The 15,509-nt window shown below is 42.0% G+C and overlaps 1 protein-coding gene across 1 annotated transcript in view; it reads left to right on the top strand.

Annotated features, from left to right (window-relative positions):
* Positions 1-248: 248 nt before the first annotated feature.
* APPL2 (adaptor protein, phosphotyrosine interacting with PH domain and leucine zipper 2) overlaps positions 249-15,509 on the top strand; it is a 33,759-nt gene continuing 18,498 nt past the window's right edge. Inside the window, exons 1-2 of the mRNA XM_071422673.1 lie at positions 249-484; positions 5,225-5,323. Of these exons, the coding sequence (XP_071278774.1) occupies positions 431-484; positions 5,225-5,323 (153 nt within the window). The 5' untranslated portion in view covers positions 249-430. The remainder of the gene's footprint in view (positions 485-5,224; positions 5,324-15,509) is intronic.

Here is a 15,509-nt window from a genome sequence, read left to right as displayed (position 1 = left end):
TGGAGGAGCTGATCTTCGCCTGGTTTTTATCACACCCACGCGCCCTCACAGCCTCTCTCAGCTGAGGGGGCATCCCGGGCCGCTGCTGCATCCCTCCTCTCGCCACCCTGCTCTCCCGGAGCGGAGCTGCGGGAGGCCGCCACGAGCCGCCCTCCATCTGCGCCCTCCGTCCCGCTGCCCGTCAAGCTAATGGCGGCAGGAAGCCTCCCCCCACCGGCCCTCCCCGTGACTCGCTTCCTCCGCCGGACGGGAACTGGGCGGAGTGCGCGGCCCTGGCCCCGCCAGCGGAGTCGTCCAGCCGTGCTCGGTGCCTGCAGAGCACCGCGGCTACCCCGCGGGGACGGACGGACGCAGCCGAGCCCCGCCGCCGGGGCGTGCCTGCGCTGCGCAGCCCTCTCCTGCCAGGGCTTCGCCGCGCCGCCGCGCCAACATGCCCGTCGTCGACAAGCTCCTCCTGGAAGAGGCTCTGCAGGACAGCCCGCAGGTAGCGGCCGCTGCCGGGACAGCCCGTCCGTCCGTCCGTCCGTGTGACGCACCCGAGTGCTCGGTGCCGGCGGGTCTGGCCGGGCCGGAGTGGGCTGAGAGCGGGCGAGAGCCGGGGAGCGGCGTCCCGTGGCGGAGAGAGGGGTGCCGGGGGCGGTGCGGGGGGATGGCACGGTGGGCGAGGAATTGGTCGGGGCGAGCTGAAGTGGTCGGGGCGAGCTCGGCGGTCGGAGCCGTCGGGGAGCGGGGATGCGCTGAGACGGGCGGACGGCAGCCGTGCGGCTGCGGGGGAAGTCTGGTGTCCTGTGGGGCGTTCGTCGGGGGAAAAGCAGGCAGAGTCTGCTCCTCGGCGTCCTCCAGGGGCGCAGGGGACACTGCGCCCGTTCTCCTCACCGCCCTTAGTGAAACTGCTGTGGCTTTTTCCTCGTACCGTCCCGTCTGGGTGTGCGCTTGATGGCTATAAAGGTTACCCGGAACAGCCGAGATGTGTCGGGGAAGGACAGGTGGGCAGGGCTCGGTGCGCTGGCTTCCCCCGAAGGGAAAAGGACACCTGAGCGCAGTGAGTCACTTTGCCCCGGTGGCAGAATAGGCTGGAGGAGTGTCACCACCAGCGTGCGTGATCCTTAAGGGCCGCAGTTCCCATACGGGAGCTTCCAGGAGGATAAGTGTGGCGGATACCACCGAAGATGATCTCCTTTGAAGGGCTGTGAGGAACGAAGAGAGGCGGTCGCTGCCCTTCCCTTTCCTTCCCGAGTGCGGGCAGGGAAGGATGTTCCTCCTTTCGCCCCAGTGCAGCGTCCCGTGCCCCGCCGCCGGGAGCCGCGATATGCCGCAGCTGCACAGGGAACCCCCCTGGCACTGTGGAAGCCCCACAGAGAAGAACATGCCGTGTCTTGATGTGTTCAGGGGCTGGTTGAGTGGAAGAGAGAAGTAACAGGAAGGGGAAAGAATGGAAATTCCACTGGGGGATGCGGAAGGTGTTTTGGGGACAAAGCATGGTGTGGAACGAGATACAAAAGTAGTTGGTGAAGCAGGGAATAAACAAATGAGGGCAGGGTGGATCAGTATGGGTGCAGCTCCCAAGTAACCCTGTGTTGTAATCCTAAATCGTGTGCTGATGGATCAGGAGGAGGAATGACTAGGTAAGCTGTAGAGCAGATTGCTGCAAGGTGTTACAGTCTGTCATGAGACATTTTGGAGGAAAGATTGGAAATGCACTTGTCAGGACTTAGTGAGCCTTAGGTCTTATCTTAATTGCTTTATTTTATCCTGGTTTTTTTGTAATTTCATGAAATCTCATTCTAGTAAGAAGGATTTCATCATCTGTTTGATGTGGCGTAATCATCATTAGGAATTTTAAACTCTGGGCTGGAAGAAGTGTTGAGTAATGTGATGTTACACCAAAGTCAGCCCTGCTCGGAGCAGAGCTTTGGATAAGATGACCTACAGAGTTCCTTACCAGCCTGAGCTTTTCCATGTTCCACAGTTTACCAGAATGTACCAGATTCATTATGGGTAGTTAGTAACATTTTTAGTGTTAAAATACCCACTGTGTCCTAAAGCTGAAGAAATTGACGTGCGGGAGAAATGAACTAATTTACCTCTTCAGTCAACACTTCCCTCAATGATAAAAAATGTAACGCTGACTGAAAGCAGCTGAACAATGCAATGAACGGAATTTGGAGGTCATCATCTTTCCTGTGTCCTGAAATGAAGGCTGTCAATGTCTCCTTTGCAATCACTGGAATACCAGGCAATGCATAAACCTGAGTATTGCCAGGTTGTTTTACCCTGATTTGGTCATTGGTTTTTCTTCAAGCTCTACAGCTTTCAGAGGGAGTGACATTTAATTTTTATAATGGCCCAGTGTTGCTAAAAGATATTATTTTTATGCAAGGAAGTAGGAGTGGGTTTTTCAGTCTTTTATATTTTTATTACTTTTTTCACTGGGGAGAGCTTTAGATTCACAAAATCAAGGCAAAAGTTAGTCTCTGTTCCACAGAAATAAGCAGCATAGCATTTTATAGGATCAGTTACTTCTGCAAGAAGGAGCCTGATTCTCTCCTGCTCTCTGCAGTTACAGGAGTGCAAAGGGATGGCGAAATGAGGATATAACCTCACTTAGCATAATCTGTGGGAAGTATGTGATTTACATGCTAGAGCGAGGAGTATTAGCCAAAGTTATTTCTTCATCAGGTTTCTGGAACTTGATTTATCTCTCCCATCAGTACAGTACTTTTGTCTTGATTTGTCTCCAGACACTGGCTGAAACAAGCCGTAAGAAGTGTCTTAATTTTGATGTGTTTGGCTACAAAATACAGAAAAATTTATGTCAGCAGTCATGCTAAAATCAAGGGAAGTACTTACATGAAACTAGAATTTTTTTTCCTGTCCTTCCAGAAGTTGAGGCAATGTTGTGAATAATGGGGCCTCCTAAATGTTAGTTTAATATTTGGATTACTGGTTTATTTCAGCAGAATTAGCTTCTATTCCAACATTTGTCAAAACAGCAAGAAAGAAAATACATACATGCTGGTATTTTGTTACAGTGATTTCATGTGGTATTCTTAAATGTAAAAGTTTCCAAGAATAACTTCTAAACTGACAGAATAATTTATTGTTTTAATTATTTTTGAACAATGTGGTAATAACAGAGGCCAAGACTTTCAGAAGTTGGTTCCTGGAGCTGTTCTACCTCAAACCATATTTGGGCAAATGAAAAATCTGAATCTGCAAAAATTCAGTAAAATTTTACAAATGCAGCTGACATTCCTGTATTTGGGAACCTTTTCCAGCAGGCAGAAGTGTGTGATTTGTGGCCTACTTCAGGCAATTTCTTTATAACCTTTGAATTTTAGCTTGAGATTTGGCTTGATAAACATTGTGTCAAGTTTTACAATTTTTGCTTTTCCCAGATTTATTTTTTAACCATCTTTGTACCCTGTACTTTTCATGTGCCATTGTAACACAAACCAGGTGCCACTATAACACAAATTGAGTACTGCATAGATACAAAATAGTTTGTTGACATTATTTTGCTTTACATCGTTGAAGATAAAACATTTGAAACCAGATATTTTTAAAAATCAATATGTTTGCAGTTTCTGAAATAATATGTTAATGTGGAAAACTCTCAAAATCGTGCCACTGTCCTTACAGGGAAGTTCTGTACAAAGGTGCTTTAAACATTTGGGTTCCTGGTATCAATTTCATTGACTTGGACTTCTCTCCATTCTCTGGTTTTTATGTTCACCTTATTTGAGAACAATACTTTGTAATGAATATTCCCTTACATGCTAGGATCTCAAACTAGCTTCCCAAACTGCCAGCATCTCTCAGGTAGGAGGTGTTGTAGCAGCTCAGCACATCAGCCAAGTGAACTGTTGAGAGCTTTTAAAGCTACTCATAGGAAGAAGGTTCTGAAAAGAACCCAAAGAGTGACTCTCAGGTCATGTATTTTAACCACTGACCAGCACTAGTTTCTGACTTGGATACTTCTCGGCAGAGATGAAATGATAGTTAATCATAGACCAGGATTCTTGAAGGATGCTGATGTTGAGTTTTCCAGGATGAAGAAAGTCTGGGCAGAGAGTTTTGCAGAGAAGAAAAAATGCCTTGGAAAATGCACGTGCCTTCAGTCAAAATAGTGAATTATCTTAAAACTTTGAAAACAAATTTCCCAAATTTGAATCTGGATACTTCAGGTACATTAGAGATTCCTATAAGAGGGGGATAAATAAAGGGCTTGCTCTTTTACAGGACTGACATGTTTAAGAAAGTATTGGAGTTTATGTGTGCCCCTCATGTAAACAGATGAAGCTCATTAATATCATAGAGGTTAGCTGTACAGATGGAGGGACATTTCCAGTTAGCCTCAAGCAGATTGGATTTATCAAAGCTAAAACTAAGTATGGATCATGAGTTTGTTAAAGGGACAATCTTTTCTCTTTAATTATTGTAAAGATCTAGCAAATTTTAGAGCCCAGCATTATTCTGTAATATCTTTTTTATCCTATCTTGGGAGCTGTGTCAGCAACATAATTCTTTATTCCTGACAATTCTGCCTGAACAAACCAAGGGAATTTGTGTCTTTTAAGATAACACAAGTTCTTCCTTCCCCTTCCTGCTTGCTGGCTAGGATGAATTAGCAGAGTGAAGAAAGTACAGGGTATCTCTGAGTGGGTGTATCCTTGTGTGCCTCTTGGAGATGAACACTCAGTTGTTTGGTCCAGCTTGCTTTGGCCAGGGCCCCTTTAAGAGTTTGCTCAGGACAGTGGGGAGTGAATAACAGAGTGTAAATTATCTATCTCAGTGGAAAGGGGTGCTTTCAATGCAGTCTGACACTGGAGAAGTAAAGTGAGCAAGCAGTGGTGTTTGACCCCCAGTCCCTAACAGGGTTTGAATTACTGTAGTCAGCAGGAAGATATTCAGGATTTTTTACATCCCTAATTATGGACTATTGGAAGGACTGTTAGTAGGAGCAAGAGCCTGGGAGTTGGGATGTGGCTGTAGCATTTTATTAGTTTGCATCCTTGTGCCTCAGTTTACCATCCATAATAAAAGAACCTATTTCCACATGTTTAGAGAGTAGAGATTCTGAATAAACAGAATCATGCAAGTCAAGGGCATATTATTTCTGATTGCTTTTTACTTTTTACTACCATCTCTTTGTAGTTGTTTGATTCTTTTTAATATTTCCGCTTAGGACTGAAAGCTTTGTTTTTTTTTTCTTTTGTTGAAGACTCGTTCTTTGCTCAGTGTCTTTGAAGAAGATGCAGGAACCCTTACAGAATACACAAACCAGTTGCTTCAGGCAATGCAACGAGTCTATGGTGCCCAGGTAATTTTTCATTTGTATTTTTTTTGTTCTATCTGGAGTAGAAGAGAAATTGCTATTATGATGCTGTTATTTACATTAGAGTTGCTAAGTACATGTTTCTTATGTAGTTTAAGAGGAGTTGTGGGTGTTTTTCATCTGATAGCTCAACCTCTTCCTGCCTTGATGTTCAGAAAAGTAGTATTCATTAAAAAAAAAAAAAAGTTGTTTATTTTGTCTGCAAACAATTAATCAGAGTGAAACTGTGCTGTGTCCTTATCTTATGGTACATTGGGAGGCCAGCCTTGGCAAAATTGCTTGCCAAAATGCAGACACGATTCCCAGGTCTGCACACTGACTTTAGGCACCTAACTTAGATGCTGTGACTCACCTCATGGAGGGAACTGCCCATGTCAATTGATTACAGAGCAGATGTGCACTTTGGGTCATACTAAAGTCAAGTGCCTAGAGTAGTTGTGAAAGAAATGAGCAGGAGCAGAAAAAATAACATTTTCTAGAATGTTTACATGACCTAGATGACTAAATCCCTTTGAAAGTAAAACCTGTAAGAGAAATTGCATGCAGTGCTTTGGAAAATGTAAATCTGAGTGATTTTCAGTGAAGCTGATTCCCATGTGCATAAAATTAGGTGTTTCAAAATTCCATATCTGCGTCTTTAAAGACATACACAGTGTCTCCTGGAAGTTTTGCAAGTATTTAAGTAGGTTAAATTCCTGAGTTCACTAGAAACAACTTTTCTATTCTTAAACCAGTAAATCGGAGCCCACAGAGAGATTAAGAGCTATGGGGTATTTTGAATTTCCCTGAAGAGTGCCTGATCTCTACATTATTAGAAATCAGCTCAGCTGTAAGTCTTGCTATAAGCAAGTATATGTCCATTTGATGGGATTGCTCTTTGGATGACTGATAGTTTGACATGGAAGAACAATTTGTTCAGGATCTGGCTGCCTACACCTGGAAGATCCAGCTTTGGAGAGCTTCACAGTCTCCACATCTTGGATGTTGAGCAAATGCAGAGCAGCCAGAGGTTTGCAGCACAGCTTAGGTACATAGGAAATTATGCAGGGTATGGCCAAGGGCTTGAGAGGTGGTGTGATATCAGCACTAAAAGTCGGGGATAGGCGTTTTGGTAGAGTCACTGTGCTTTAAGAGTAACAAAGAGTGTGGGCATGTTGTGTGGTAGGAATCTGACAGCAAAGACTGGGTAGGATTGAAATGGATGAAGAAGGGAATCAGGAGATAAATCTGATTCTTAATGTCCGCCCTGAGGGCTTCATGTCCCTTTCCACTGCTGATGACATTTTAGGATGGCATTTCAGGAAGTGATTGCTCTATGTGATTCAAGAAAAAAAAGCGCTTTTTCTGCTTTTCTTTGCCTCTTCCTTTTCATCTTGGTTTTTAGCCTTCTCCATTTCTGTTTCACCACAATTACATTTCCTTTCTCTTCTCATTGTCTCAGTACATTTACCCATCACTATTTTGCAGTACTACTGAGTCTACTTCATTTTTCCAGCACTTTTTTGCCTCTTCTTTCCTGAACACTGCTTTAGTTTGATGTAAGTATTCAGTCGCTTGTAACTATTTGATATAAAATTTGATTCTTTAAAAGAGGTCTTTGGAGTTTGGTGCAGTTTTGAGATGTAGAAATAGAAGGGTAATGCTGAATTGCCTACTAAACATAAAGTTAGTTATTGACAGTTAAGAAAAATGTATGTGGTATTTCTTGGCTGCCTAATCACAACTTGAGAGAAAAAGCACTTTTGTTGATATGTTATCTGGGCCTCAATACCAGCATATTAGGAGGTGTTACCAACCCTGTAAAAGCTGAGTATTGAGAAGCCACTTTCTGAATTTGCCTTTTTATTTTTGTGACATAAATTTTGACTCTGCAAAGTCAAATTTTCTCTTTGCAAAGTCATTGTCATCTCCTGCTCTGATTTCTGTGTCTGTAAGGTAGGAATTACAGTTACTGACCTACTTTAAAGCAATGGCCATAAAATGACTGGGATCACAGTCAAGGTAGTCAGACAAAGCATCAGTGGGTTATACTAGTCTCCAGTACTGAAAATTCAGGGTTTATGCCTCCTCAAAACACTTATGACAGTTTAAAAAAATGTTAATTTTGTTTTCTTCCATAGTTTTTTCTGAACTTTAACATTTCCCAGATGTTTTAACCATGTTTTCAACATTTTTTGGGCTAGCTTACTAGAAATTTGGTGTTTCTTCTGATGAAAACTCAGATTTTCATGTTATTCAAACCACCGTAGCTTGTGATCAAACAACAATGGTTAATGGTTCTGAAGAGATTCAGTGCAGAGTCTCAGGGGAGTAGCAATTAGTACCAACTGAATGCTGTCTATAGCTGTGTCAAAACACTGCTCTGTGTGGAGAGCCACACTAAATTTGTAAAGTGACAGCTCAAACTGCTTCAAGCACTTTGATCAGTGCATTTGAAAGGAGTGTGAAAAAGAAATACTTGCCCATATTGTAAAAAAAAAAAAAAAATTAGGAAAATAGGAATCCTTTTAAACATCTTTTCAGACTTACATGTGTTTCAGCAGGACTTTAAAAGTAAGGAGGGATGGGCAGCATCCTGTGCAGCAGTGGCTCTGCTGCCTGGGCTGCAGCTGAGTGATGCATGGATAGCAGATTGCCTTGGCTGCAAGGCCCTCAGTGCTTTACAAGCCTCTGGTTGCCCTGCAGGATGAGGACAGTGTTCTCACCTCCCTGGGCACCCACACCACATGGGATCAGGTGGTAACTCTTTAGTGCAAAAGATGCTGTGATGCTACAAGGTAGATGCAGTGTGTGATGCCCTGATTAAGAAGTCACAGGACCCAAAAGTGGCACTAGAGGAGTGAGGTTGCACTGGTGCCCTGATTAAGGAGAAGTCACAGAACCCAAAACTAGCACTGGAGGAGTAAGCCTTGTTGATCTGGCAAACCGATGTGATTAAATACAGTGAAGCATTTTTATATTCATCAAATAAACCACACCCGTGTGAGTACATACTTCCTTCTGTAGATCTCCCAGCTGTGCTGTAGTACTCTGGAATAGTTACCACAGTAGTGGTCTTATACAGGAGATCTTCCTTACAGAATTTATTCTTGTAGTGCTTCCTTCTTGTGTGCAAGCCCTGATGTTGCATCTGGCATTACTGCTGATTTCTGTGAATGTTGTGTTTGTCAGTCTGGATGTTTTATTACCTGAGCAATATTAGAATGCAGCAGCAAGCAAGGACTGTTAGAAAATTTAATTTGCTGAATTTACAATGCTGAGGTTCTTGCAATAGTGTAGGTGCAAAGTGTGCCCAGTTTACCTTCCTGACCACTGTCATAGTAATTGTTTTCAGAGCTTTGCTATCATTTCCAGTTCTCCATCATGCTCTAGAAATGGCTGAGCAGGGAATCTTCACTTGAAGAAAAATGCCTTTAGGAAACTTAGGAAACTCTTGTGTCTCTGCTGACTATTAGAAGAGATAAATAGTTGAGCAGGTAAGAGGAGAGTAAGATGCAGTATTTTGTCATTGTAAAGATATTTAATCTCACAAATCCTGACAAACCTGTCTAGGGCAGTGATGTCAGAAGAGGAGTAGAAAGAAACAAATGTTGTGTTTATCAATATATCTGGAGAGGGAACCGCATGGGAATTGTGAAGCATGATCTTGTTCAGCATCTCTGTCTCTGTGAGCAGTTGTCTTGTGATTCCAGAGGCACACAGGCAAAGCAGCAACAACTGCTGTGGCTCACTGCCTTTTTACATCCAGACTCTTACAGAAACTTTTGACAATTATGGAATAGTCTTGGTTTATAGGTACCACATTATGGGTGTCAGGACAGCTTGAATCTGTCAAGCTATTTTTAAAGTAGTGCTTTATAAATGTTACTTCTCTCTGCAAATTCATGATTCCTCATGTCTGCATTTTTCAACAGTGCTGCTTGTTTGATTTTCCTGTGTATTGCCTTCAGGAGGCTGTAATTCAGTAGTCAGGTGTCAGGCTCTTTAGACTTTGCATGGACTTTCATATTGATTATGTTGCATAGCTAACCCCAAGTGCTGAGAGTTCTTGCTTATTTAGCAAGTAAGCACTGATACAGCTTTTCTTTTAATTGTTTTCTTTTCATGTCTAAGGGAACAATTGTGTTGGCTTTTCAAATTATAAGACCTTTTTTTTCCTAAAACATTTTGATGGAATAAAAATTAAGTTAGCATTTTATAAACTTCTAATTTAACATAGAGAAGCTTCAACAGAGTGTTAGAATGGGACAAACATTTGCAATAAACGACAATTGTCATCGCTGACTTCTGTGAAATACTGTGTGTGTTATTATTCCATACTTGTAAGTTTGCATCATACCTCTTACCTTCCTGAGGCTTATTCACCATATATTGCTGACAGAGATAAGCAGAAGATTACTACATGAGAACTAACGTATTTAATAATATTACAATTATTTGTAATGCCATTACAAAGGCATGGGAGTTGGGTTTAGTGCTGCCTATAAAGTCAGAGTTGTCACCGTGCCTGGAAGCAGGTTAACATTGTGCTAAGGAGGATCTGGGGATCTGAGGCGGCATGAATGTATAGATACCCTGCTGATAGTAATTGTTTTGACAGAAGAGGTTCTTTCTGTACTGAACTAACCATCCTGTAGCTGCTTTTGGTGTTTTTCAGCAGAGCTTTGACTGGTTGCTTCTATTCCTTGGAGCTACTGGATGATTCTTTGCTGAACTGTTCCCATTTGTTAGGATAGGATGCCATGCTGTGAATCACCACAAGGGCAAGCCATATGTTAGCCTGATCTTGTAAAATGCTGTGCAGCCTGAGCACCCTGGTGATGCTTAGCTTCTGCAGCCCTGGATTCATGTTTCCAAGCCATTTAATTTGCAAACCTAAGCCTGTAGGTCTGTGCCATTTACTGGATTGCTGGATAATTCTGTTTTGTAGGAAGATAAGCATATGTAAAGGGAGCTGCATAAAACTGTTGTATCAAGACCCAGTTCTTTCTGTGCTGTGCCTGATTTTGAAGGTAAATGTGTTGCCTGGTTCCGAAGGGGTGGACAGGCTGGAACTACCTCCTGGGTCTTCCACTTAAATCACGTACTTGGGTCTTTTTTCTCTTTGATGAGGCATTCAGTTTTTCCAGATGTAAACCAAAATTTATTATGTGTTATTCTGGACATACAGAGTGCATGGATAAATATGTTTGTTTATATGAAGCAGCCTTTGGCAGTTCTGTGTTATAGTTACTTGTAGTTTAAAAAATGCCAACTGTAGCTGGAATAGGAAAGTTGCTTTGCAGAAAGCTTCTTGGAACTGGGTGTGCTGGAATAGTTCTGTGTCTTTAGAAGTTAATTTATAGCTCGACTTAATCCTTTACATGCCTTCAAATCTGTAGTCTGTTAGACAACTGTCTAGAGAAATATCTTTGGATTTCAGCAGATTAGTCCTCAGAGTTTATTTTGGAAAAATACAGAGATCCTAAAAATGGATGGACTGCCTCACTGGGAAATTGTAAATGGCATGGATATTTTATTACAGAGGTTAGAGAAAAATCAGTCTCTTCTGATGATATGAACAGCTTAGTGAATACAAGTGATAATGAAGAAGGTGGAATCAACCAGATGTCTTTACTCTGGGCACTAGCTAGAAAGTAAGACAGACTTTTTTTCCCACTGGCTTATTTGAAGGCTGGGTCAGGTATTGAAGTAACTTGAAAATTAAACAATATTTTTTAAACCAGCTGTTTTTCGTTTCTGGTAGATTAATGCTAGAATCAAGACCTGCTTCCATTACCTTATCCATTTAAACTGGACTTACAGAAATTTATTCCTAGGGCTATCATGCAAGCCAGGTTTAGAGAAAAGGGGGAAAAAAAGTCAGCACATCTGTAATCACTACTGATTTAATTATACTTACTTATGTATGTTTTTTTATTCCTTCTGCTACACTTTTTTTACATTAATGCTGCAGAGATGTCTTACCTGTTAAGCAAAACCATCTAGCGCAAATGAATTTATTTGCAAGGCCCAGTACTGGTTACGTTTGCCTTCATTTTAGAAGGCTTCAATTTCTGTTCAGGATTTTTTTTTTGAGTTTTTGCGTGATATATCATCTCATTGATAGCTGTCCTACTCCATAAATATGGGATGAATTCTGAAAAGTCAAGATAATATGGAAGAGATGTGGAATCAGGAATGTATTGTAGTTTTTCTTTTGCAGGGTGTATTGCATTGCAGTCACTTCAGGACAAAGGAAATCAATGTTGCTGTATCCATGGGAAAATGCCTTGGAAATAGATTAAGACCTGTTAAAATAATTTGCCTGGATTTAGTGGATCTATCAACAGAAGCAATGCAAATAACTTCTAAGTCTTGAAACTGAATGGCAGCAGGGTAGGGGGAGGGGAAAAGGCTGATTAGGAAGAAATGGGAGGAGGATTAAACTTTCCCAGATTAGTGTGCTTAGCAATGCAGTATTACCACTAGGTCAGCAGAGCATTTTGCTTGCTTCTTGTTCCTTATGCAATGGAGTGTGTTTCAGCTTGCTAGTTTAATTTGATTTGTTTACAGTTTTTGGGCATGTGCCTGTTTTGTTTTGATTTTTGTTTGGGTTTTTTTCCCCAAATGATACAATGAGTGATTTTGTACCTCTAATGGGAACTAAGTCTGGCAGGTGTTAGGAGGGAGGATGAAGGACCCAGGATTAATTTTTCCACATGGGTAGGGATTGAGTAACAAGTTTGTGGTCCTCTGACACAAAGAACTGAGCCAATAAATGAAGAATGTGACCAGCTGGCAGCAGTGAGTTGTGAGTAATACATGGAACTGTTTTCCCCAGATCAGCCTAAAATCCCAAAGTAAGTTTTGTGTCAGGCACGCCTCTCAATTTGTTCTGTATCTGGAGTAGTAGGCTATGAATATCTGCATGGGGTCTGTAATTAACTGTTGTCACCTGGTTGTGTACTTGGTAAGGTGTTGTTTATTTACACCCCTTTGAGATCCTCAGAGTTTCTGTGTTCTCCCATTATCCTGTCACATACTGGAGATCACTCCTTGGGAGTGGTGATCCCTGGAAGATGCTTACTCCACACACCTCTTTACACTGCCCATCTTCAAACTGCCCCACACAGATGAGTAGTGATGCCCTTTGAATATTAAGTGAGGAAATTGAGGATTGAGTCTAAAAACCAAACTGGTAGAAGCTTTGTGAATGGTGAACACAAAAGAACAGGATGTCTTTGGCCAGGGTTTTTTGGGGTTGGGGATTTTGTTTGTTTGTATCAGCCCATTATTCTGAAGTTTCTGTTAATGTTAGCAAATTTAGGCCAGAAGCATGTCTTTTCCAGATTCAGAGCAGATCACAAAACTGCAGACTTTGCAGGAATAAGTAAATTGAAAGAAATGGCAAAAAGAGGTATGTTTCTGATACTTGGTTTATTTCAAAAGATTTCTCTCACCCTGATCCAGTTGTACAACTTACAGGTGGCATCACAGTTGCCGTGTGAGGACTTAGAGCTGGGTAGGAACTGCAAGAAGACTGTCATTGAGATTATGTTTATGAAAAAGATGCCAGGTCTGCAAACTTCTGATTGTTTTTTGTAATGTGAATTTCCTCCCACATGCACACAAACAAACCCTTTTAATGGCTTCTGTATACTTGCAGGGAGTCCTGTCCTCCCTGTCGTAAATTCATTGCTTGCTAGCTCCTACTTGGAAGGTGGCAAAGTCTCTCTGGTATTCTTACTGCTTGGGGACAGATAATTAAGGCTCATTCCTATCCAGGTCTGAGCCCTTAACAGGGTTTGTTTTTTATTATAAGGCAGAACATCCTTTTCCATCCTCTAGCTTGGGAAATACTTAAATACCAAGTGTTTGTATAAAGCTTTTTCATTGTAAAAACTATGTAATCTGTAAAAACTCCCGCAAATCTTAGAGGAACCATTGGCATTATTGTTGTCTGAAAGTGTGCTTATTACTAATTGGGCTGAAAAAAGAAATAAGACTAATCCGTCACTGTGAAGTGAGAATAGTCATGGGATGTGCATGACCTGAGCATGGGCCCACATTATCTCTTTGAACTACTGTTGATGTAGGGGGATAGAATATAAGAAAATAAAGATAATGAAGAAAGTAATCTTACCCCTAAGGAGTTGCAGCTGGGCCAATTATCAAAGATTAGGAACAGGCCTGACTTTAACAGGCCACAGCTGTAACCAATGAGAAGAAGAGTGCTATAAAAGAGTGGGGTGGCTGGTTGAGAAGGCAACTAGAGTCAGTTGGCTGCTTTGTGAGGAAGAGGCCCTAGTCTAAGGAGCTGCTCACGAGAAACACCAAGAAGGTATGAAACTTTTGCAATAAGGAGACAGCTGTATGGAACCCCTGCAATAAGATGACAACATGTTGATACCTTGGAAGTCTCTGCTGTGCCATCTTCTCCTGCCTGGGAGTGTTATCACCATGCTGTTTTAAGATGGTCAAAATTACCTCGTTCAGCTTTTCCTGTCCTGTGTTCATATGCAGCTGCTGGTACCCTAGGCTGTGGCTGGTTTGGTTTTGCTTTTTTTATTTTTCCAATGAGCACTTGAGCACACTTTAAGACTGACTGAATGTTGGGCCCTGCTGCCCCGTGAACCCCTGTTCCTGGTGTGCTGAGGTGGAGCAGAAGTACTAGGCTATAATGCAGTATGTCATAGGTGGCAGCAGGCCAAAGCAAAGGGTGTTTCAGGGTCTCTGGCCCAGATAGTTCACTGTGCTGGGCTCTGCTTGCTCAGGATGATAAGGTACAATAAGAGAGCACACAAGTTCTGTCCCAGTTTTAATGGTTTTCTGTATCAGCCCTAGTCAAAAGGACTCTATTAAAGCAGTTGAGGGATCTGTTCCTAGTTTTACAAACTCTCTATGGCCTTATATATTTTGAGACAGGAATAGTTTGTTAAGGTTTAAAATTAAATTTCGAGTTACTAGTTCTCTGCCTTTCTGAGGACGAGAAGGATCTGATAGGGATTAAGATGGGTGTCAGTTACCCCCTTCCCTTTTTTCTTTTATTCTTGTTTGTAAGTCCTTGTTAACAAATCAGGGACAGAGCACTTGATACGCTAGTGTTAGGAATACATTGATTAAAGATTGACAAATCCAAGTGCTTGTCTGGTTTTTCCAGCTGTCAAGTAAAATTATACAACTTCCCTACAAATCTTACCTGATGTAAGCACATCTTAAGTGTGTGTGTATTTTCAGGAAAAGACAGATGTGCTGGTTTGTGCTCTTGTAGCCTCTTAAAGTGCTGTAATTGTATTGGTACGTTCCCTGAGTGTGAATGCACTGTGAGGCACACCTTCTGTTTCACTTTATTGATGTAGGTTTTGGGGAGAGATGATTAACCAGTAGGAAACATTCTTATGCTGGTAATGGCAGCCTATGTCTTTGATGTTGTTCTAGTTTTGATATATTCTTGCGATGGGGGAAACCCAAGCCTGAAACCAAACCCCCAAACATTAGCTCTATTCAAAGTAGTTAAACTGTAGATCTGAAGTATGTCCCTCTTACTGCTGGTTCTCTGCTGTCAGGGTTTAAGCCCAGCTGGAAATTCTACCAGTCCATTTGTGGGGCTTGCTCAACCCCATTTCTGTTTGCCTCACCCCAGTGGAATATGGAGGAGAGTCAAAGTAAAACTTGTATTTTGAGATAAAGGAAGTTTAATAATTGAAAATAAAGTAAAATACAATAATGATGGTAAATAATAATAATGATAATAAAAAGGGAAAAAAAATCATGATGCACATTGCAGCTGTTCACCTCCCACTAACTGATGCCAGAGCTCCCTTCCTGAACCCAGACTGACCTCCCTTTAGGGTACTTGCCCCAGTTTATTTACTGAGCATGATGTTCCATGGTGTGGACTATCCCTTTGGTCCTTTTGGGTTGTCTTGCCCAGCTGTACTTCCTCCCAGTTTCTTTTGCATGCCCTCTCACTGGCCAAGTGTGGGACAAGGAAAAAAAATCCTTTACTTAGGATGAACACAACTTCACAAAAATCCAAAACACCAAGTGTGTTTTCTGCACTATTCTTAATCTGAATCCAAAACACAGCACTGTAACTGCTGCTGACAAGAAATTAACTCTATCCTAACTGAAAGCAGGACATCTGTGCAGGTATTTTGGGACTAGCTGTTTGCACACAGCTGAATGA

Source organism: Agelaius tricolor, unplaced genomic scaffold, assembly GCF_023055355.1.
Source record: "Agelaius tricolor isolate 1412-34295 unplaced genomic scaffold, bAgeTri1.0.p SCAF_3, whole genome shotgun sequence".
Classification (NCBI taxonomy): Eukaryota; Metazoa; Chordata; class Aves; order Passeriformes; family Icteridae; genus Agelaius; species Agelaius tricolor.
Note: the sequence above shows the minus strand (reverse complement) of the source record. Positions and strands in the feature narration are given on the sequence as shown.